The 24,616-nt window shown below is 41.0% G+C and overlaps 1 protein-coding gene across 1 annotated transcript in view; it reads right to left on the reverse strand.

Annotated features, from left to right (window-relative positions):
* lama4 (laminin, alpha 4) overlaps window positions 1–24,616 on the reverse strand; it is a 131,051-nt gene that overhangs the window by 52,499 nt on the left and 53,936 nt on the right. Inside the window, exons 11-17 of the mRNA XM_080192570.1 lie at window positions 23,729–23,840; window positions 22,447–22,611; window positions 21,873–22,066; window positions 19,401–19,517; window positions 13,880–14,028; window positions 5,016–5,157; window positions 2,470–2,566 (exon numbers count right to left, since the gene is read on the reverse strand). Of these exons, the coding sequence (XP_080048696.1) occupies window positions 2,470–2,566; window positions 5,016–5,157; window positions 13,880–14,028; window positions 19,401–19,517; window positions 21,873–22,066; window positions 22,447–22,611; window positions 23,729–23,840 (976 nt within the window). The remainder of the gene's footprint in view (window positions 1–2,469; window positions 2,567–5,015; window positions 5,158–13,879; window positions 14,029–19,400; window positions 19,518–21,872; window positions 22,067–22,446; window positions 22,612–23,728; window positions 23,841–24,616) is intronic.

A 24,616-nucleotide genomic window follows, 5' to 3' on the forward strand; every position in this document is an offset into this window, starting at 1 on the left:
TGAGTTGAAACTAGATTTTCAGCAGGGTGGAAACCTGAGGGGAAATTCAGAGAGGAGAGCAGAACAATTGACAGTGGGAAGAAGAGAAGTATTAACTGATAAAGCGGATATATCAGAGTGTAGTATCAAAGCAAATGGAATACTTGGAGAGTTTGATAGAATTATTGGTTGTCTAATAGGAGGCAGAGAGTTGGTATCAATGGATGCTATTCTGATTGGCGGTTGGTGACTAGTGGAGTGCCCCAGGGATCGGTGCTGGGGTCTCAGCTATTTACCATTTATATAGATGATCTGGAGGAGGGGGCTGAGTGTAGGGTGTCGAAATTTGCTGATGACATGAAGATGAGCGGAAAAGCAAATTGCGCGGAGGGTGTGGAAAGTCTGCAGAGGGACCTGGATAGGCTGAGCGAGTGGGCGAGGACCTGGCAGATGGAGTATAACGTTAGCAAGTGTGAGGTTATCCACTTTGGCAGAAATAACAGTAGGAGGGATTACTATTTAAAGGGCGAAAAGCTGCAGCATGCTATGGTGCAGACGGACCTGGGGGTCCTTGTGCACGAGTCGCAAAAACCCAGTCTGCAGGTGCAGCAGGTGATCAAGAAGGTGAATGGTATGCTGGCCTTTATAGCGAGGGGGATAGAATATAAAAGCAGGGAGGTCTTGCTGCAACTGTACAGGGCATTGGTGAGGCCGCAGCTGGAGTACTGTGTGCAGTTTTGGTCGCTGCACTTGTGCAAGGATATTTTGGCCTTGGAGGGAGTGCAGAGGAGGTTCACTAGGCTGATACCAGAGATGAGGGGGTTGGACTATGAAGAGAGGCTGAATAGACTGGGTCTGTACTCGTTGGAGTTTAGAAGGATGAGGGGGGATCTTATAGAGATATATAAGATAATGAAAGGGATGGATAGGGTAGAGGTAGAGAGATTCTTCCCGCTTAGAAAGGATAGCAGGACTAGAGGGCACAGCCTCAAGATAAGGGGGGTGCAGTTTAGATCGGAGTTGAGGAGGAATTTCTTCACTCAAAGGGTGGTGAATCTCTGGAATTCTCTGCCCGTTGAAGTGGTGGAGGCTACCTCGCTAAATATATTTAAGTCACGGGTAGGTAGGTTTTTGACAGACAAGGGAATTAAGGGTTATGGGGACAGAGCGGGAAAGTGGAACTGATCCACTTCAGATCAGCCATGATCTTATTGAATGGCAGGGCAGGCTCAAAGGGCTAGATGGCCTACTCCTGCTCCTATTTCTTATGTTCTTAATCAGAGTAGGGAAGATAAATTATTAGATGGGATTAGAATAAGTGGAAAAAAGCCTAAATTAAGGTTAACGTGTATATATGTGAATGAGCATTTATGTGAATACATGGAACACGGTTAATAAGGTTGGTGAACTACAGGCACAGGTTGACAAATGGAATTATGATGTTATTGTTATAACAGAGAAGTGGCTCAAAGAAAGGCAGGACTGGGTGTTAACTATTCCTGTGTACAACGTATTTGATAGAGACAGGAAAGGAAAAGGGATGGGAATTGATGGTGCAGTGGAGTGGTAATATTGATTAAAGATGGCATTGCACTACTGGAGAGGGATCAAGGACAGATTCTCTCTGGCTAGAAATAAGGAACTGAAAAGATGTACTATCATTGACCAGTGCAGTATATAGACCACCAACTCGTGGAAGGGATGTGGTAAATGTACTTGCAAAGAAATTATAGAGTTGCAATGATTATAGATTAATTATAATGGGGAACTTCAATTTTCTAAATATAAACTGGTATAGGAATAGTTCAAAGAAATAAGCGGGATGAGATTTCCTGGAATGTGTTCAATGTCATTTTCTGCAGCAATATGTTTCTGGTCCAACAAGAGGAGAAGGCACTGTTAGACATGGTTTTGGGAAATTAGTTGGTGAAGTGAATCAAATAATACTGGGAGAGCATTTAAGTTATCATTGTATCATAATGTTCAGGTTGGCCATGGAAAAGGACAGGGAGCAATCCAGAGCAGGGGTAAATAATTGGAAGAAAGCCAACTTTGATGGGATAAGAATTCATCTGAGTTGAGAGAGTTGGAACGAAATGTTGGCTGAAAAGACAATGGTTGAACATTCAAAGATATTGCAGGCAATGTCAAAGTACATTCCTCTGAAGTAGAAAGGCAAAACAAATAAATCCGGAGTGCCCTGGATGACTCTTGGGTTTAATTTAATAAACTGTCATACCTGAAACTGATGCATAAGATGTTAAGTTGCCTGGGTTTATAGGAATGAGGCCAGGTTCAGAATGCAGTCAGGGAGTTCTGGAACGGTCTCAGGCATAAGGTTAATGTTGGGAGGTTGGTGGTGTGAGGTGGACGGGTAGGGAAGATTTTAACAACAGATGTTGCAGAGCATTAGAGAGAAGGCTGGGGCAAAAAGAGCATACCATTCTTGCAAAGTCTGAAAGCAATCTGATTCTAGCCGAAAATACTTACTGTCCTCCAAGTCTTCAGCCAGTTCCCTTACTTTGTTCAGAAGTATTTCACTGCTGTTTCTGAGCCATGTGCTCTGTGTTTGAATTCCTTCCACAGCCTGTAAACAATAACACGGTTAACACACTCAGTAATATTCCCTTTTTGGACAATTGGGCAAGATTCTCTGACCTCATCTGTACCCAGCGAATGGAGAATTTGGCACAAAGCCAAAACTCCATTCACTGCAAAGGGACTGGAGAATCCCAGCCATGGGCAAGGTCAGATGATTTTTGACAAGTCTAACTATCATACAAAATTCACGTCATGAATTACTCTCAACATGCCAGTGAGCCCAGCCTTGTGGTGCTCGAGTTCCATTTTGCGAGGATACCCCAACCTCACCCTAATAACATCAGGCCCCTGACCCATCAGCAGCACATTCCCCCACCCCCTCCCCGACATGGGTCGGTGGCACCAGTGCATCACAAGCTTACTGATGGCCCTTTGATCTGTCTCCCCTCCAAGACTGCCTTCATGATCCACCCATCAGACCACCCACACATACTCCCACCCCCTTCATGGCCCCACCCCTGACATACTGGCAGTGCCCAGCTTGTCAGTGGCCGCTGCTGGGCACCACTGGTGTGCAAGTGAGACACTGCCAGTGTGCCAGGTGGGCAATGCACAATGGACACTGCCTGGGCATGTCCCTGACCACTAAGGGCTTCAGTGGCTTCCGAGGCCCCCTGACATGAGCATCACACCAAATCTCCGCGAATGGAGATCAGTAGTGGTTCTCGCTGTTATCATGACATGCCTGAAGGCTGGTGAATTCTGTGCACTAGGATTTGAATGGACTATACATTGTTAAATGCAACTTTACGTATGCTAATCAGATTGCACCAGTTCTGGACATGATCTGGTTCACACCATTAGGAAGGGATTGGGAGACTCGCAAACTGTTTGGTGCTGGGTGCAAAATAGATTGTAAGGCCCACATGCTATTCCCTGGGCCTGACTCGATCTACTAAGTACTGCGAGAATTGCCCTTATACCCCTGCTGATGAAGGAGAGAATTATATATGCCTTCTTTACAGCCTTATCTATCTATACTGCTATCTTTAGAAACCTATGCACTTGCATGCCAAGACCTCTCACTTCATCCAACCTCCCCTCAGTATATTCCTGTTAATTTTGTATTCCCTTTTACTGTTTTGACCTCTCTAAATGTATTATCTCACAATTACTGGAGTTGAACTCCATCTGCCACTTTAATGCCCACTCCACAAACCCATCTATATTATTTTAGGGTTTACAGCTATCTGCTATACTGTCCGCAACATTGCCAATTTTTGTTTCACCTGCAAATTTCCCAATCATGCCCCCACATTCAAGCCCAAATCATTTATAACAGCAGGGGTCCCAACACTGATCCCTGCAGAGCACCACTTGAAACTGCTTTCCATTTGCAAGAGCAGCACCGACCATTACCCTTTGTTTCCTGTTACTAAGCCAACTTTGGATCCAATTTGCCACATTATCTTGCATCCCATGGGTTTTTACTTTTTTGACCAGTCTTTTGAACCTGTCTTTTCTCTGTCTCCATGGCTGCACATTTGAGCAAAATTGCTGCAGTAACAGGTGACCTTTGCTCCTTTTGCTATTCAAGGATTCAATTGCCTTATCACAGCTCCTAAGAAATGTTATAAATTAATTAAAGTGGTTTGCTGCTGGAAAACCCATTGTGTGGCATTAAAGTGCACAGTGTACCTACCCATATCAATAAAATTAGCTGTTAAGTTCTAGATTCTTTGGGACTTTTGAAAACCTTTGTTAACCTTTGATAGCAAATCAATAACAATATCTATATTATTGTGTGGTTTCAATGTACATCATACCATTTTATCATGATACAGAAATACTCATTGCATTCTGAAGCAATACATCAATTCTAATGGACACAACTTGACTCCTCTGAGAAGCACCTTTTTGGGGTAGTCCCAACCTTGACAATGCAACTAATTCGAGATGTGATTCAGCTGTTATATATGTTTACAACTGGATTTTGTTTCCACTAAGAAGAGAAGAACACAGACAAAATCTACCCCAGTTTCATTTTGGAGCTAAAATAAAGAGAATACTGCAAGAAAAATGTATTGCTGAATATTACTGTTCATAAATCTGTATCCATAATAATAAAAACAGATTAAATATTTGCAATAAGTTCAACAATTCTGCCAACAAATCATCACACCTTAGCAGTTCTATTCAGAGATTACATGAATGGCTAGCGTGTAATATAGAAATATTTCATTGATAAGTGGTTTGAATTAGACTACATTAGTAAATTACACTACTCGCAACATTGGTGTTACTTGAAACAATTGACCTATATTTCTCAGTATTCTTTGAGACCAATAAAACACAATTCACTCTCATTTTAATGAAAGATAAATGCAGTTAAACCATATGTAATTTTATCCTCAATAACAGGTGACTGTCAATGGTGTCATTGAATGTGGATATTTTTTACAGTATATTATTCAAAATAAAAATAAAACACTTACATCCTCAGCTCTCTGTGCTGCATTGAGCAGAGTAGTTGCATTCTTCTCAGCCTCTGCCACATACTGAACAATATTATCATAGACATTTGAAGCATTTATGGCCCTCTGGACAATACCATTTGCATCAATACTCATCAAAATACTGTTGAAAGAACAAAATCATTTCTTAATTCATTTTATACATGAAACACATAAGACTTCAATCACCATTCATTGGGTGGGAACTTTGTGGACGGGGATTAAGAGGACAGGACTGTTTTTTAATTCATTCTATGGCCGTCACTGGCTGGCCAGCATTTATTGCCCATCCCTAGTTGCCTGTGGCTCTGGAGTCACATGTAGTCCAAACCAGGTAAGGATGGCAGATTTCCTTCCCTAAAGGACATTAGTGAACCAGATGGGTTTTTCTAATAATTGACAATTGTTTCCTGGTCATCACTAGTTTCACAATTTCAGATATTTTCTTATTGAATTCAAATTCTACCATCTGCCTTGGCGGTATTTGAACCCAGGTCCCCAGAACATTTGCTAAATCTCTGGATTGATAGTCTAGTGATAACACCATTAGTCCCCATTCCTGATGCATTCCTTTGCCAAAAATGTTACGTGCCTGAACTCAGCAATCAGCTGCCAATTCCAGAGAAGCAGGGTCCTAATTAAAATGGCAGAATCTCTGACCTTGCCTTTGGGATGCAAATGTCAGTTTAGCCAAGCTGACTATGATTAGCCAGAATATCAGGAGGAGAATGCATACAATTACAATGAAGTATAGTTTCAGACATTTTAAATCTGACATTAATAAATCATTCTTGCATCATTTTCATGATTTGTGATATACCATTATCATTTGACAAAAAAACAGATTGCCATATTTCTCTTATAACTGTAAAGAATAGATTGCTTGGCTTCAATGTCAGATTCTGGTACGTTTGGTTCAATACTAACATTGTATCGAACCAGTTGGCATTTGTTTGCTCTTGTTACCCATCCGTTCAGAGTACCAAATTGTGAATGATGCCTCAAAATGTGTTCCATTTTTCTTCTGCACATTGTGTGGGAATGCTGATGAGTATCTGTTCAAGTGATTCGAGGAACTGTTGGTTTTTATCTGTGTAGAGTGTATGGCTGACATTCAAGGACAGCATTTCTGCTTCAAATAAAAAAACCTGATTACAACGATTGCACCCTAACTCTGGTGCATGCCATGGGGTGATCTGTATCACAGTCAGTGATGTGGTAGTTGCTTTCGTTGAGAATGCTATTGTGCCACGACTGTTTGTGATCAGATTCAATTGGTGCCAATGCCCTAATCTTGGATTAGGGATGCCAGGACTCTTTGTGGCATAGTTTGTTCTGAAAGAAAGTTTTAGTTACAAAGGCCATGGTGGCTGAAAAGCTCAAGTAGTCTTTGCTCCTTTTCATTTATCTTTCCTGTTACTAAGCCAACTTTGGATCCAATTTGCCACATTATCTTGTAACCCATGGGTTTTTACTTTTTTGACCAGTCCTTTGAACCTGTCTTTTCTCTGTCTCCATGGCTGCACATTTGAGCAAAATTGCTGCAGTAACAGGTGACCTTTGTTCCTTTTGCTATTCAAGGATTCAATTACCTTATCACAGCACCTAACAAATGTTACAAATTAATTAACATGGTTCGCTGCTGGAAAACTCATTGTGTAGCATTAAAGTGCACAGTGTACCTATCCATATCAATAAAATTAGCTGTTAAGTTCTAGATTCTTTAGGACTTTTGAAAACCTTTGTTAACCCTTGATAGCAAATCAATGACAATATCTATATTATTGAGTGGTTTCAATGCACATCATACCATTTTATCATGATATAGAAATATTGATGTTCCAGTGCGCCAATTGAAGTATTGGCATCTTCTTTCTTTTTGTTTATTTTCCTAGTTTCAGACCCAGGTGAGAATACTCTGGATGCACTAAGAGGTGTCCGAAATAAAGTTTCTGTGATGTCTGAGGCAGAAAGGCCATGCCTCATGTGTTAAAATGATTTTGTCAGGAAAGATGTTCAATCTTAGGGATTCTGCTGATCGCAGTGTCAAGCTAGAATTGGGCATCTTTCTCTCTAATGGAGCACAGTGTTACAGCATAGAAGCTCATGAGGTTAACTGGAAAGGTGGATGGGATGAACATGTTCTGAACCATTTTTATGGGGTTCTAGCATTGAGAGCATTGCATTACCTACAGCAAAGTTTATATCTTTCTCACACGTTCCCTCAGAGCTCCTCCCCAACAGATGAAGGCATAATCCTTTCCTTTCAATGATCTGCTCTCGGCAACCCTGTCTACTGTAGAGGCGCTATGTTGAAGTTCAAACTGTTTTGAACACAGTTGGCTTGTGGGCAATATCAAGCAGCTGCTAGATGTCTGTCAGTCCCAGACACATAGTCCTGATGTTCCAGTGCGCCAATTGAAGTATTGGCATCTTCTTTCTTTTTGTTTATTTTCCTAGTTTCAGACCCGGGTGAGAATACTCTGGATGCACTAAGAGGTGCCTGAAATAAAGTCCAACAGACTGCTTCACACTGTGCCAATGACTATTGATTACAATTTTGCTGGAATATCCTTTGACACAATGAATGCTGATAGCATGTATGTTGGGATCAAAAAGTCAACAGATCCATCACAAAAAAAGCACATCCATTGGAAACAAAAAGTGGGGAGGGGCATCACCAAGCAATAAACAGTTGCAGATATATGTGACATACCACCATGAGTTGTATTCAAAAGAGAACATGGACACTGAGGATGTTCTGGATACCATGGACAGCATGCCTGCCATGGCAGAGCTAGATATTGAACTCACAGTAGAGAAGCTTAACAAAGTATTGACTCACTTGCCATGAGGAAGGCTCCAAGTGATGACACTATACCATCTAACCTCATTAACCATTTTGTTACGACCAGATAAGAAGTAGTGAACTGCATCCCTTCTATTCAGCTTCCTTGGTTGGTCACAACAAAGGTTTAAGTTTCTTTTTTACCAGGATATGCTTTTTACAAATCCAAATGTATTTAGCTATTTAAGCTGTTAGCTATAAGGAGCTAATTAAACAAGGCTTTTTTGAGTCAATTAAAGACAGATTTATGAACTACTAAGCCCATGGGAAAAAATAGTAAAAAGAAAAATGCAATGTCTCATGCAATCCCTTTTATATGATTCCTTTGCATGTATGTGCAATGTGCGTGCACACATAAAGGAATCATGTAAGGGAGGTTAGAATCCAGTTAAAAAAACACGTAAAATGATACACTGTTAAGTGTCCTTTGATTGTCCTTGAGGTGTAGATTTTCAAACATTTTGACTGATTTGGATTGATCGGTTTTCTCAATGTGGTCAGATGTGGAAGATATTGCAATTTTAATGAGACCTTGGTTCGTTAGTAGATTTCTAGAAATGTTAGCCTCTGAACCGAAACACAAAACTGTTTTCTTTGCTGAAAGTTTTCTTGCAACCTCTCTCTGTAGTGACTGCAACTTGGCCTGAAATACTTCACCCATTATGTATTTTCAAGGGGTTTTTGATGTGACTTTCTGTGACAGCCATTATTTCAATATCCAACACTTTGTATTTTTAATATCTCTTCTCAGTGATGACTTTCAATGAGTCTTTGAATTATTGTTTCTCTCTATTCTCTCCCTGAAAGTGATTTGTTTTTCATCTCAATCTTGGAAGGCGGCCTTACAATTTTAAGAAGTTTGTTCTGTCTCATTGCAAATTGCAAAATTTCAAGTCAGTTGAAAAAGCGCATTTTCAAAACAAAAAGGTTAGGGTTAGCCTTGTGACAATGTGAAACCAGCACTCCTGTAGCATCTGTGGGAACGTCTCTGCTTTATTGGAGAAAGGACCAGTGCCCCAGAATATGTGTGATGCAAAGATTGTGACTCTGATCAAGAACAAGGGTGACTTCAGCAATTGCAACCTATATTGAGGCATCTTTCTGCTGAACATTGTGGGAAAAGTATTTGCTCACATTGCCCTTGTCAGACTGCAGATCTTAGCTGAACTCATCTATCCCAATTCCTAGTGTGGTTTCAGACTGGAAACCCACAATTAACAAAGGCCAGAATTCTCCTACACCCCACCACTGCTGCCAGTGAGAACAGAGAATTTGGTACTCAGCCAAAACTCCATTCACTGCAGCAGGACCGGAGATTCCCAGCCACAGGCGAAGATTGAGAATTCTGACCATGATCTTCTCAGTCCAGCAGAAATGCTTTGAGCAAAAGCGACCAGCATATTTTGCCTTCATCAATCTCATCACATAAATGGAGTTGGCCTTTTAAGCTGCTGAAGAAAACTGACTGCCCTCTAAAACTGCTTGTGTGATCTCCTCTTTCATTGACAATCTGATGTGTAAGGTTAGTTATGATGGGAACCTCTTGGTATCCGCAGTGGGGACAAAAAGGCTTGCATTCTGGCACCAACACTGTTTTGCAGGTTCTTCTTTTCCTGCCTTCAGGTCATCTAACAGAATTAATGGAAAGCTGTTCAGCCTTACTTGCTGAAGATCCAAAACAAATGTGCGACGGGTCTTCATCAGAGTTGCTCTATACTTATGATGTTGCACCAATATTCCATAACGAGAACACCTATAGTGGTAAGTGGACAGGATCACTCACACCTGTAAAGAGTTTGGTTTAACCATGAGTCTCAGGAAGACAAATGTTATGGTCCGGGATTTTGCTACATTGTCATAAACTATCATTGACAATGTGACACTGGATGTTGTTCATAGCTTCACATAGTTAGGCTCCATAAGCACGTGCAACACATGTATTGCAAAAGCTTCAGCTGTTATGTCCAAGCTGAGTAAGAAAATGTGGAGTAACAGTAACTTGACTGAGAACACCAAACTCCAAATCTACCAAGCCTGCATTCTCAGCACACCCCCCACTGAAGTGAAATCTGGACAGCATATGTGAGGCAGAAGAAAAGGCTAAACATTTTCCACATTTTGCGTCTCAGTTCCATCCTTGGTAGCACAAGGTCACCAATTCAGAAGTCTAGGAACTTACTAAATCTATAAGCATAAACTCATTGCTAAGCCAACAATGCCTATACAGACTTGGACACATTCATTGGATGAATAACAAATATACTCAAGGACCTTTTGTGTGTTGCTCGACATCCATACATCCATTATAAGGTCACCTGCAAATGAGATATAATGATGGACATCAGCACAGATCACTGGGAAACAATCTCCAATGGCAATTACCACCGGAGGCTGGCTATTAGGGACTTATTAGGGAGAGTCAACATGGCTTTGTGCGTGGTAAGTCATGTTTGACGAATCTATTAGAGTTTTTCGAGGAGGTCACCAGAAAGTAGATGAAGGGAAGGCGGTGGATGTTGTCTACCTGGATTTCAGCAAGGTCTTTGACAAGATCCCTCATGGGAGGTTAGTTAGGAAGGTTCAGTCGCCAGGTATAGATGGGGAGGTTGTAAATTGGATTAGACACTGGCTCAATGGAAGAAGCCAGAGAGTGGTTGTGGAGGATTGCTTGTCTGAGTGGAGGCCTGTGACTAGTGGAGTGCCGCAGGGATCGGTGTTGGGTCCATTGTTGTTTGTCATCTATATCAATGATCTGGATGATAATGTGGTAAATTGAATCAGCAAATTTGCTGATGACACAAAGATTGGAGGTGTAGTGGACAGCGAAGAAGGTTTTCAAAGCTTGCAGAGGGACTTGGACCAACTAGAAAAATGGGCTGAAAAATGGCAAATGGAATTTAACACAGACAAGTGTGAGGTATTGCACTTTGGAAGGACAAACCAAAGTAGAACATACAGGCTAAATGGTAGGATTCTGAAGAGTGCACTTGAACAGAGGGATCTGGGAATACAAGTACAGAATTCCCTAAAAGTGACGTCACAGGTGGATAGGGTCGTAAAGAGTGCTTTTGGTACATTGGCCTTTATAAATCAGAGTATCGAGTATAAAAGTTGGAGTGTTATGGTAAGGTTATATAAGGCATTGATGAGGCCAAATTTAGAGTATTGTCTACAGCTTTGATCACCTAATTAAACGAAAGATGTAAATAAGGTTGAAAGAGTGCAGAGAAGGTTCACAAGGATGTTGCCGGGACTTGAGAAGCTGGGTTACAGAGAGAGACTGAATAGGTTAGGACTCTGTTCCCTGGAGCGTGGAAGAATGAGGGGAGATTTGATAGAGGTGTATAAGATTTTGATGGGTATAGATAGAGTGAATGCAAGCAGGCTTTTTCCATGAGGCTAGGGGAGAAAAAAAGAAGAGGGCATGGGTTAAGGGTGAAAGGAGAAAAGTTTAAAGGGAATATTAGGGGGGAGCTTCTTCACGCAGAGAGTGGCGGTAGTATGGAATGAGCTGCCGGATAAAGTGGTAAATTCGGGGTCACTTTTAACATTTAAGAAAAACTTGGACGGGTTCATGGATGAGAGGGATGTGGAGGGATATGGTTCAAGTGCAGGTGAGTGGGACTAGGCAAAAATGGTTCGGCACAGACAAGAAGGGCTAAAAGGCCTGTTTCTGAGCTGTAATTTTCTATGGTTCTATTTGGAGGAGCATTGGAAGAGGCAAAGAGAAAAGGAAAGTTTAGTTGGCTGAGATGAAGGCTGAGAGAAAACAGGGACCTGTGAATCCTGCACCTTCTCAGCCAACTGTCTTCAACTGTAGCAATACACTGTTGTACCAGAGCGTGGCTCCTGAGCCATACCAGGCTATGCTTAACAAAGTGTTGACTGAAAGGCAAAGGGGACCTAGTGGTAGGGGATGGGGATATGGCTAAGGTATTGAATAACTTTTTTTGTTTCTGTCTTCACGGAGGAGGACGTGAATAATTTGCCGGGTGTTAGTGATGGAAAGGTGGTAGGACTGGAGGGTCTTAATGACATTACTGTTACTAGAGAGGCGGTGCTCAACAGACTGGAGGGGCTGATTGTGGACAAGTCCCCAGGACCGGATGGAATGCATCTGAGGGTTCTGAAAGAAATGGCGGAGGTGATAGTGGATGCCTTGGTGGTTATTTTCCAGACGTCGCTGGATTCCGGGGATGTGCCGGAAGATTGGAAAACGGCTCATGTTACGCCGTTGTTTAAGAAGGGTGCCAGGCAAAAGGCGGGGAATTATAGGCTGGTTAGTTTAACGTCTGTGGTAGGTAAAATGTTAGAATCTGTCATTAAGGAGGAAATTGCGAGGCATCTTGAAGGCAATTGCTTGATAGAGCAGACGCAGCACGGTTTCATTAAAGGGAAGTCATGTCTGACAAATTTACTGGAGTTCTATGAGGATGTGTCTAGGGTGGTGGATAGAGGAGAGCCGGTGGATGTGGTCTTTCTGGATTTTCAGAAGGCGTTTGACAAAGTACCTCACAAGAGGTTATTGCAGAAGGTCGAGGGACATGGAGTTGGGGGTAGGGTGTTAGCGTGGATAGAGGATTGGTTGTCAAATAGGAGGCAGAGAGTGGGGGTCAATGGGTGCTATTCGGATTGGCGGATGGTGACTAGTGGAGTGCCCCAGGGGTCGGTGCTGGGGCCTCAGCTTTTTACCATTTATATAGATGATCTGGAGGAGGGAACCGAGTGTAGGGTGTCGAAATTTGCTGATGACACCAAGATTGGGGGAACGGCAAATTGTGCGGAGGGTGTGGAGAGTCTGCAGAAGGATCTAGATAGGCTGGGCGAATGGGCCAGGAAATGACAAATGGAATTTAATGTTGGCAAGTGTGAGGTGGTCCACTTTGGTAGGAATAATGGTAGGAAGGACTATTACTTACGTGGCGAAAAACTGCAGCAGGCGACGGTGCAGAGGGACCTCGGGGTCCTTGTGCATGAGTCGCAAAAACCCAGCTTGCAGGTGCAGTAGGTGGTCAGGAAGGCGAATGGGATGCTGGCCTTCATAGTGAGGGGGATTGAATATAAAAGTAGGGAGGTCTTGCTGCAGCTGTATAGGGCATTGGTGAGGCCGCAGCTGGAGTACTGTGTGCAGTTTTGGGCGCCGCACCTGCGCAAAGATATTTTGGCCTTGGAGGGAGTGCAGAGGAAGTTTACTAGACTGATACCGGAGTTGAGGGGGTTGAGCTATGAGGAGAGGCTGAATAAACTAGGCTTGTACTCGTTGGAGTTTAGAAGAATGAGGGGAGAGCTCATTGAGACGTATAAGATGATGAATGGGATGGATAGGATAGAGGTGGAGAGACTCTTCCCGCTCAAAAAAGACAGTAGGACTAGGGGGCACAGCCTCAAGATAAAGGGGAGGCGGTTTAGAACGGAGTTGAGGAGGAACTTCTTCACTCAAAGGGTGGTGAATCTCTGGAATCCTCTGCCCATTGAAGTGGTGGAGGCGGCCTCGCTAAATATTTTTAAGACACGGGTTGATGGGTTTCTGACAAGAGAGGGGATTAAGGGTTATGGGGAGAGGGCGGGAAGGTGGAACTGAGCCATGACAGATCAGCCATGATCTTATTGAATGGCGGGGCAGGCTCGAAGGGCTAGATGGCCTACTCCTGCTCCTATTTCTTATGTTCTTATGATAGAAAACTGCTAAGGTAAAATCTAAAAATTGAGCCCTTGCCTAGGGGCTACAACACAAAATAATAAGCAGGACACATTTCAATATTGTACAGCTGTGCCTTGTAACTATGGTCTGGTTAAAACTTCATCACAATGTGAAACAGAATATATTGTTTACCTTTTAGGAGTAGGTAGCCTTTAGGAAGAATGTTTATGAATGTGCCATGAACTCCTATCTCTTTGTTCCATTATTCACTTAATTGTTACTGCAAGCAACATTGTTATGATACTTTCAATTTTGTTGAAATTTTGTTAGATATAGACATTGGATAGCACAACTTACTTGGTCAATTCTAAGGAAAGCTTATGAAGCTCTTCTGCATAGTCAATAGCACGGAGACAAAGCAGTTTGTCGTATGTAGAGAGGTTAGTCAGTTTCTCATTTAATAGTTTATGAGCACCATCTATTGAGGCATGGAATGTCGACAGGTTCTGAAAGAAATACCATTCAAAAAAAGCAAAACAAGGCAATTAGGTTTTGTTTATTCCTCTTGACAAGTAGTAAAACCTTGCAAGCACTTTTTATTATTTACCATAATAGTTTGAAGTTATTAAAAGGTTAAATATTTTCAGATTGCAGGCATGAAGAACTAAGCAGACTTTTAAGAGGTCTTAAATTCTGAACACTTTATAGAAAATTTACAAAGCTACCTCATGTCCATTGCTCAAAAGTGAATATCCTAGTCCTCAAAGTCTTGAAACTGAGGTATTATGTGCTGATAGTTTATAAAGCAGGTGAAAAGTAGCAACCCACCCTTAAACAGGCAATTCCAGTGGCTGTAATTAAAAATTTTTGTTTTCAGCCCCATTTAAGTTTTTAAGACCAAAAAAAAATTCTTAAATCTAGATATTCCTGTTCATTTCTATGTTGCAACATCTATGCATACAGTATCAGGACAAAGTGAACAGGTTTTCTGTGATTTTATATTATGCATTAGTAATAGGAGTAATTAGTGAGGTTTATCATCCCTCTGTTCTTTCTTCATTCATTAAATTGTAATTTAAAGGAGCCTAAGATTTGTATGTCTATTTATCTACCTAAGATCCAAGTATTCATCATTCTTGCATGAAGAAATGCTTCCTGAAATCTATCCTTAATTGAACTTTCACCACTTTTAACCAATATTACCTATTTCTTGTTTTATTTTGAGACTTAGCTCTGGAATCATCTTTTCTATATCATATTCTGAATGTAATTAACTGGCTTTAAAAATGCTCTTTGATATGTTTAAGAGTGGTAACTTTTGCAGTGTTTTATTACTGCAGCTGCAAATGGGTTTGTCACAGAAAAACATTTTAATCAACAGTATTTAATCCACTAGTATAACTAAAAATACCTTCTAAAAATATACAGTACAATTTGCTACTTATTTTGACAAACCGTGGTTAGTTTCTTTGCAAGTTCAAAAAATATATAAAGTTTGCCTTATACATAAAAATACAATTTAACTTTCAGAGCCTCTTCAAAGACCTGCAAACAAATGCAATTTGCAGAGCAAATGGTGATTGACTCAATCTGGTGGATGTGGTCAGTTTTATGGGTTGGGCTTGCTTCCAGTTCAATGTTTTTTTAAACTAGGGCAACTATTGTAGAAACTTGATTTATATGGATATAATTTATGCTTGAAACTTTGCGTGTGTTTGGCCAATTCTGGATGAATTTTGTTGAAATTATTTAGTTTTATTTATTTTCTCATCAACAGGTGGTGCCATAATGGCTGGACAGATGTAGAGCTACATATTGTTGGAGAGCAACATTGCCAGTTTCTTATGTTTCCCAACTCTACCCAGCTTATCCCCACCTTCTGAACTTTTTACACATTATCTGCGACTTATACTTTTTGAAAGTCTGTTGAAAAAGACAGTGGGATTTACTCCACATTTTAGGCAAATTTAACACTTAGAAATTTTTTGGGAGAAACGCCCCCAACAATTTCCTCTTTCCACCCAAGCACCTAAGTAGGCTATTCTATTTCTTCGTACATACACCAATGTATGCACCCGGGTGGTTTCCCACTCCCTTTCCTTTGATCTGTTCCTTTTAAAACGTGGCTCCTCTCCAATCCCATTTAGTTCTAATAAAGCCTGGATTTTCACACAGTCTGCTTAGCTCAGGGGCCCTTCAAAAATTGGCAGAATGACAATTTCTAGATCCCCGACTCCATTCCCAGCCTGCACGATTTTTGGGACTGCCTATAAAGGGTGTGGGCTTCTTCCTATCAGAATCCCACATCCAGCACTCCAAACTTGGTTGAACTAGATATTTCCTATTTTGCTTGCAACTTTCATGGAGCTGGAACAGATATTTAACCAGTGGTTCACAACCGCTTAAAAGGAGTCATGGACTCTGCTGTGCATAAGGTGAACTTTTTTTAAAGGGTAACTTTAAAAAGGCCTACTTGCATCCCCTACGCCAAGTTATACTCCTCCATCCACCCTCTTACCCAGACCCCTCATGGTCTCCTGCCCACCTCCTATGGGCCCTCATGACCCCAATGTCAGGCTTTGCCCTCCCATACACTCCCAATGTATCCTTATGCCCCTGTGTCAGGCTCTTACTCACACCTACCCCCTCAGGCCTCTCATTTCCCTTTTGCCAAGCTCTGGCACTTTCACATCTAATGATTCATTGTACACTTTTTAGAACCAATGAACACCACGGTGTTCCTTTTAATCTCAGAGTAAATGTTCACCCACTGAAGCCAGAGAGTAGTGAATCGGTGGATTTGTTGACCACAAAGGGCTATAGAGGCTGGGTCATTAAATATTTTCAAGGTTGAGATAAACAGATTTTTAATCAGTAAGGGAACCAAGGGTTATGCGGGTAAGACAGGAAAGTGGAGTCGAAGATTGTCTCATCAGATCAGTCATCTCATTGAATGGTGGAGCAGACTCGATGGGTTGAATGGCCTACCTCTCATTCTACATCTTATAGTCAATGTAAAGTGGAATGTGTAAACAAAGCTTTGCAAAAGCTGTATTTGTTGATAATTTTGTCTATTAAAAAAGCTTCTGAACTGAAATAAAATTGTGAATCATCAATGACCTTGTTCCAAAGATATTCTGAAGAAGAATTGTATTATCTCAAAATGTTAACTCTGTTTCTCTCTCCACAGATGCTGCCAGACTGCTGAACTTTTCCAGCACTTACAGTTTTTAAGAAAGGCCATTTTTAAAAATTCTGCCATGGGATATGGGTCTTGCTGGCATGGCCAGTAAGTGGAGGGTCATGACAAGCATTTGTTGCCCATTCCTAACTGTCCTTGAATGGAAAGGCTTGCTAAGCCATCACGGAGGACAATGAAGAGTGAAGAGTTAATGACATTTCTGTAGCTAGACTGGGTAAGGAGACAATTTTCCTTTCCTAAAGAATAGTGACAAGATAAATTTTTACAGCAATTGATAACATTCACACAGTCACCATTATTGACACTAGCTTTATAATTCCCAGATCTGATAATTAAATTCAAATTACACCAGCTGCCAGAGGGCGATTTGAACTCATGCCCCCAAAGCATGAGTCTGGATCTCTCGATTACTGGTCCAGTGACATTGTTACTATTCCTCCATATTTCCGACATTAAGCTGGGACCTTGGCAGAATTTTTCTGATTGCAGGACTTCCCATCTACCACCAGTGAAGTCTGCAGGAAACAATCCCTGGCTGTATCATAGACATTTAATGACTGGTGGTGGCATTTCTGCCTCTCACTCAGGTGGAAGCCCTGTCAGTGATGTCTTTGAGCAATGTCCACTACTGGGACTAAAAGCAGTCCCAGAGTCAAAGTATTGGAGTCAGCATAAAGGTAAATGCCAGGGATGTCACAGCGGGGCAGCAGGGATGTCCAAGAGACAGGGGTGGGGGGAGGGGGGGGTTATGATTTGAAGAGCAGCTGGGGAGGAAGCACACAGAGATATAGACCTTGGAGGGGGAAGAATGGGCATGCCTGACTCAAACAAAGGGGCAAGTAATGGAGATGCACCCACCCCATGGCCCAATGCCTGAACAGGGTAACCAGATGAATATCCCTTGTCCCTCAACCTCTTTGGTGGACTTCAACATTGACGCTGGGCGGGAAGTAATGATCATGCCTTGACCGCTTAAATTGTGACATAGGAGGTCTGGATGGCCGAAGCCTCTCCCGCACCACCACCACCCCTCTGTAAAATTGTGGGTAGGTTGAGAGCATTTGGAATAATGGCAGAAAGGCCAACCACCCACAATCCCATTAACGGAGGCGCATAAAATTCTGCTCCATCTTTTTCTGTTTAGATAGAGGGAAAAGATCTCATTACACTATTGAAAAAGACTAGATTTACCTTGTGGGATCTTGATTACAGAGCAATGAATGCACTTCAAAAGTGATTCTATGATTTACATTTGAAAATTTTGAGAACGTGACAAATGTGAATGTGTAAGGAAATCAGGGTCTCCTCACGCAGTTACAGCCCCCTCAGCGCTGTGCTGCTGGCCTCTCCATGTGCCCCCTAATTCCAGAGTGAATCATACTCAGGCACTCTGCAATGCTTGGAGTGTTAGAGATTCAATGTGTTAAGTATGCTAAAAATACCAGCAGGAATTATTCCAACTTTCCTGCATTTTGGGAACTTAGATTTGTTTTTAGGAGGATTTGATTTAGTTGACCATTCTATACAGAGGACTGGATTCTCCCAGCCTACTGCGCTGCATTTCAATATGACCAGCAGGCCCAGGACAGTAGTTTCCATGCCCACTAGCACTCCGCCCCACCGCCCCCATACTCCCTCTCCTCCCCCCACCAGGAATGGTTCCCTCCAGCAGTAACTGCTCCCCACCAATAGGCAACAGGTGTCTGACCCTGTTGGAGGAAATAGTGGCCAAGGGGGTGTGGCCAAAGGGGAGAGGAGCCTACTGGAGGGAAATCGGTAGTGGGAGGAACACTCGCTACCACTCTACAAGAAGATAGGTGGGAGAGGGAATGAATGTTGGCAATGGGGACTGGCCATCAGGGTGGGGCGGGGGTCAGGACTGGCCATCGTTGGGGAGGGGGATCGGGACTGTGGTGGAATTTGGAGCTAGTAGGTAGAGGTTGGAGATTTTGGGGCTAGCCCAGCAAGGTCTGGGAGGCCAATGATCAAGAAGTGAGGGGAATGGGGAAGCCAATGATAAAGCGGATTGTGGGGCTGCCTAGTGATCAGGAGGCTGGCATTGGGGGGGTGGGGGGGGCACTGTGCATGCACCAATCTCCGTGTTGACAGATTGACACATGCACAGTGGCCTGCTCAGCGCTATGCTGCCTTGCTCTCCAGCAGCCCCCTAATTCCAGAGTGAATCATACTCAGGCACTCTGCAGCGCTCAGAATGTTGGAGATTTGCTCTGGTAAGTACACTGAAAATACCAGTGGGAATTACTCCAACTTTCCCACATGTTGGGAACTTAAATTTGTTTTTAGGAGAATCCTGGCCAGAGGGCAGTGTTTCATGTCCTTGATGGAACGAGACTGGAAATCCCTGGGGGAGATCACTCACCCACCTCGATTCCATGGTGGGCAGGGTGGTAGAATTCCAATGAGAATCTTTGAAGCAGAATATTCATATATTGGCTCTGCTGTTGATAGTGTAACCATCTTATGGGCAGGAAAAATAAATGAATGGCCATACACAAGGAAACATAAAAGACAGTCAGGAGGAAGATTTCTTCCTGAACTATATTAATTGCAGAATCATACACCTGTTAATAACTTTTTAAAAATAATACATCTAAATAAGTTTTGGCTCAGTCATTGTTTTTCAGAATTACTGAAGATTAGCTAGGCTTGTCTTACCACAATCTTGTTTTCTAGTTCTGATATAGCAATCTCTGCGTCTATCAAGCCATCGCTGGCTAGTTGAAGTGTCATGTTAACAGCATCAAAATGTTTGTTTAGTACTTTTCTCAGTCTCTGTGGAAGGAAGAAAGAATTCAGAAAATCCATGTGAATTAATAATTTATAATTGAAGAAATATTCCTGGGAGCTTATAAATGTATTTAAACAGCTTCTTTTATGAATTGCCTGGAAATGTAAAGCCAAGTGTTGTGACAATATGACCTGAAAAGAAATCCAAAGCTGTACATCTCGCAACTTTATTCTTTTTACTATTTTTAAAATTGTTTTTCTGCTCAACCAAAAAAGGATGGCTGCCACAAGTTAGATGATCAGTAAGAGTTACTAGAAGAAAAAAATCCTTCTCCTATAACTGTGGGATCTCACATCCAAGCGTAAGCACTTTATAATCATGAAACAAAGTTCATGCCAATTGATATCACACACCTAAATATGTCCATGTCCTCGAAGGGACAATGGACATCGTGTGCATCTTGATAAACTTCTCCCTTTAGCCAAGTCAGATGGTTTGCCTAGACTATGGATTCCCAACACAAGACCGTCAATATGGATGCTAACTCTTTTAAAAGCTATTGACTGGGACATTAGTAGTCCTGAAATCCCAGCCAGCTCCAGATACTGAATAAACATTCCTTTTGAAATCATCGTAGATTTAAAAAAGAGTCACATGACCCAGGTGGCCATTTTGAAATCTCTATATTCATTTGGGAACTGAGAAATTCTGAGTTTGTTGGTTAACACCCACCAAGAAGCAGAGCTGAACTACAGCCTGCAGCTTGAAGCTTGTCTCTGATGGATAATATCCTACCATCACCTGTAGAACTGACTCAGTTTCACATTATGGTATCAGCAACAATGGTAAAACAAAATCTACACCCCTCATGTTCAGCCAGCTGAACTTGAATATCTATGCAAAATAATTCCTCACTGGACTCTGACTCTGGGCTTTGAAAATCGCGTGAGCTAATATTAACTTCTGTGGTTCTTGTACTGTTACTATGCCTGGTCATTAAACTTTCTTTTCTCGATCTCCTTACTGTTTGTGCAGTAGCATTGGGAATACACATCCTATGATTTTTGAATGTGAATTATCTAACTTTTTGATTTAATCATAGCGCAAGATTGCTGCGAGTTATTAGTTAATTAGACCACACAAGTTGAGAGTTTGGGAAAACATGCCACAGCAAACTTCAAAACTAACATAATACACCTTCTGCTTACAGATCGTTGGTGAGAGGAAACAAATATAGTTTGCCAGTCTCTCCCATTTTTAACACAAGTATTCCATCAAAGTCACTTGCTAACAATGCTGATAAGACTGGCTCCTGAATTTAGGTAGGGATAGGAATGAAAAGGACAGGTGATTATATTACCTGTACCACTCCATATCTATGTCAAAATATTGGCTCATTGAAAACACGGGTTTTCCTATAATTTTGTTTGTACCCTTCCCAGTGCCTTAGGTGAATTTAAGTGGCCTTCAACAGCCAAGGTACATCAATGAATGAGTCATTCAAACTGTAAGTTAATTTAACTCCCTAATACAGTTGCATTCAATGACTTTCCTATGCAATAATTTAAATTTACTCAAATACAATTTCCTGACAGAAAATGGAAGTAGATGGAAAAAGAAAACATTTAACTAAAATCAATTAAATTTTGACAAATTAAGATAAAGGCCAGAATTCTCTGATCTCTATTAACAAGAACGGAGAATTTGGTGCGCAGCCAAAACTCGATCCACTGCAACGGGGCTGGAAAATCCCAGCTGCAGGCGAGGTCCAAAATTCCGGCTAATTCACCTGAGAGTACAGGATTAGTGAATTTATTCCAATGCCTTTACATTCATCAATCAGAATATATGTAAACGTGATATGTAAAGGCTAATTGTGTCATCAGACCTATGTCTTCTATTCACTATCATCCTCAGCATAAGTATAGAAAGTTTCTCAAATGCTATATGGTAAATGTTCAAGTTCTGATCATTGATATTTATTTACTTTACACCTTAAGGCCACTCTGTAATGGCATGGTGGCACAGTAGTTAGCACAGCTGCTTCACAGTGCCGAGAACTCAAGTTCAATACTGGCCTTGGGTGACTGTGTGGAGTTAGTGCTTTCTCCCAATGTCTGCATGTCTTTCCTCCGGGTGCTCTGGTTTCCTCCCACATTCCAAAGATGTGCAGTTTGGATTGATTGGCATTCCAAAATGCCCCTTAGTGTCAGGGGGATTTGCAAGGTAAATATGTGGAGATATGAATCTAGGGCTCGTTTGGGATTGTTGCTGGTGCAGGCTTGATGGGCCAAATGGCCTTTTTCAGCACCAAAGGCAAATTTGCACTTTGTAATATGTAACAAATTGAAAAGCTATTATTCAATGTTTGGACTAGAGCATTCTTATATTAGATTCACCTCTTTTCTTTGGTATCCATCCATGTTTTCTCTGTTCTTCTCCTCCGTTTGCTGAACAATCTTGATTACATCTTCAAGTGCTTCCTTCAGGTCTGAGACATTGGTATTGTAATCAGTAATATTGTCCTGTATTCTACGGATTGAGTCATTGTTTTCCATCAGCATACCCTGGAGCCCTCGAACATAATCCAGCACTGAAAAGTAATTAAATATTGAACATTTTTTCAGACTGGTGTTATGAAATGCCAAACATTTATTAATTGGGAAGTTAGGAGAGACTGGAGCAAGATGCAGGGACTGGAAAAGGAAGCATACAATTATGGATTAGCTTAAAATTGTCTGGGGACTGTGATTTAGTCTTTGAGTTTTGCACCTTGCAAGTACTAAATGGAAAGCATAAAGAATTCTCTGGACTGAAGTTACAATTATGAAATGCATTTGTCTACTCATTTGAAGGATGGAATCTTTTATCTATTTCACACAAAGTAGATTCAGTTATTACCATATCTTTGCATGTATGTTTCTTTTTTCAGTGTCAAAGAGATAAACATTAATATGAATCAACAAAACTTACAACTCTGGGCTTTCTCTCTTTCTTCTTCAGTGAGTGGTTTCTGCTCAGAAAAGTTCCGATTTCTCATCTCCTCCAACATCTTGTTCACCTTATGGAAGATTCTGCTGATTTCCTCAGCTGCCAATTCCTCTTCCACTCCATATTTATTTAGGCCTTCAATAATATCTGCACAACAGAATGAGGCATATCTTATCAAAATCTAAATATAAAGATTATCATACAAGTCAACTGGCTAACTTCAAGTGCCCTGCCTTGTGATATGGCTAATCATAGGTGGCATAGATTCCAAAGTTCATCTTCAGCTCCTTTGTCATTTCTTATCACAATGTTGTGGTACAATTTAATTTTCTGATTAAATTGTTGGCCCTATGATTTCAAATGATTATAAGACTTGCAAAGGAAGATGTAGAATGAAGTTCGTAACAGACCGATACCAAACAAATTACTAATGCTGCATGTATTAATTCTGAATTGTAGTGACAATGATAGATGAGGCTTTATTGTGCCAGGTTGGAAGTTCATTGGCTATAAATTTGGGTATTTGTATCGTTGTATCTAGGAACTGGAAAGTTGACTAACCCACATTTCTAGACTATCAAGGAGTTGAAGAGAGCAGATGCATGGAACCAACGGTCCATTTATTCTGCCAGAGGAAAAAATGGACAGATAATTCTACCCCCTACTAAATGGCAGAGAGTTGTGCCAACTGTGAGCATGAGCAAATGTTTACAGGATTGTCACCAAAGCTTGGATATTACCACATTACCAAACTGTCAAGATTTGTTTATTATCAAATAGTTCCCCATGGAACTCTTATCTACCAACGCAAGTGTTGAAAATATTTCACTTTGAATACCAGGAAAGAAAATGCAAAATTAAAAAATTTTATTAAAAGCAATAGAACTTGAATATTGTTGAAAAATATACGTTGTTGAAGATGTTTCTCTTGCACTCATTAGGTTAATTTGTATTTGCACTTGATGTTCTTGAAGATTGTCCTAATGAGTGTAAGAGGAAAATCTTCGACAACATATGTCGTTTTACAGCAATACTCAAAGCCTGTGCTACAAATGATGATTAATAGCTATAATTAAAGCAGGACTCATCATCCACGTAAACTATAAATCAGTCCTGAATACAAATTTCTTTCATGTTGTCCTCTCTTGTCTGATTCCTTTTATAACCTACACATTACATGATGAAAATGCTTGGCAGCTTTACTTCAGTTACCTTCCAGATGGGTTCAGTCTTGCTTTTCAAAGAAAATAAATTAGGCTTTTACCTTGAATCAAATTGGCAATTTTAATAATTTGTCCATTGATCTGGTTGGCACGATCACTGATTATGGCTGTTTCCTTGTCAAAGAACTGCGCATTAGAGAGAGTTACGTTTTCCTAAAATAACAAAATTAGATTGATAGTAGTAAAGAGTGATTGTGATAGAATAAGTTCAATTCAGTTTCATTAATTAAAAGGCATAGGTTTCACATAATTGTAAGACTTTGTAGCCAGGGCTAGCACTGAGAATTATAAAATAAAAATGAATTCTATTGCTGTATCTATTAAGAATGCCTTTCTGATAAGATGAGGGCCTGAGTATAAAGAAATATACAAACTATCTAAAATTTTTTAAAAATGACCATTTTAAGTGGGGTTGACATACTCCTGTTAATATTGTAAATATTGTAATATGTAAATAAAGTAATTTGTGTGGAAAACAGTGCTTTAATTGTTTCCTTGGACAATTGATGTGACCTATACACTATTGAGTAACAGTCATCTCTGGCCTGTGCTGCTGACAAGCTGCATGTTCAACGGGGAGCATAGTAAGCATGTATTGCAGCTGACCTGCACCTCTTAAAGGCATCCAGTCCTCTTAAATGGAAACGCCCAATCATTACATAGAGGATATTGCTGACTGTGTGTAGTGCAGATCGCTTTACAGATATCAAATAACGCAACAGCCAATGAAGAGTGCAGGAGGACATTCTAGGAGCAGCACCAGGCATACCTAAACTTGAGGTGCCAACCTGGTGAAGCTACTACACAGGACTACTTGTATATCAAACAGCAAAAACAGCACTCAGTAGACAGAGTTAAATCATCTCACAACTAATGGATCAGGTCTAAGCTCTGTAGTCCTATCATAGCCAGTTGTAAATTTTGGTGAA

Source organism: Carcharhinus amblyrhynchos, chromosome 7 (genome assembly GCF_965287045.1).
Source record: "Carcharhinus amblyrhynchos chromosome 7, sCarAmb.v2.hapA, whole genome shotgun sequence".
NCBI lineage: Eukaryota > Metazoa > Chordata > Chondrichthyes > Carcharhiniformes > Carcharhinidae > Carcharhinus > Carcharhinus amblyrhynchos.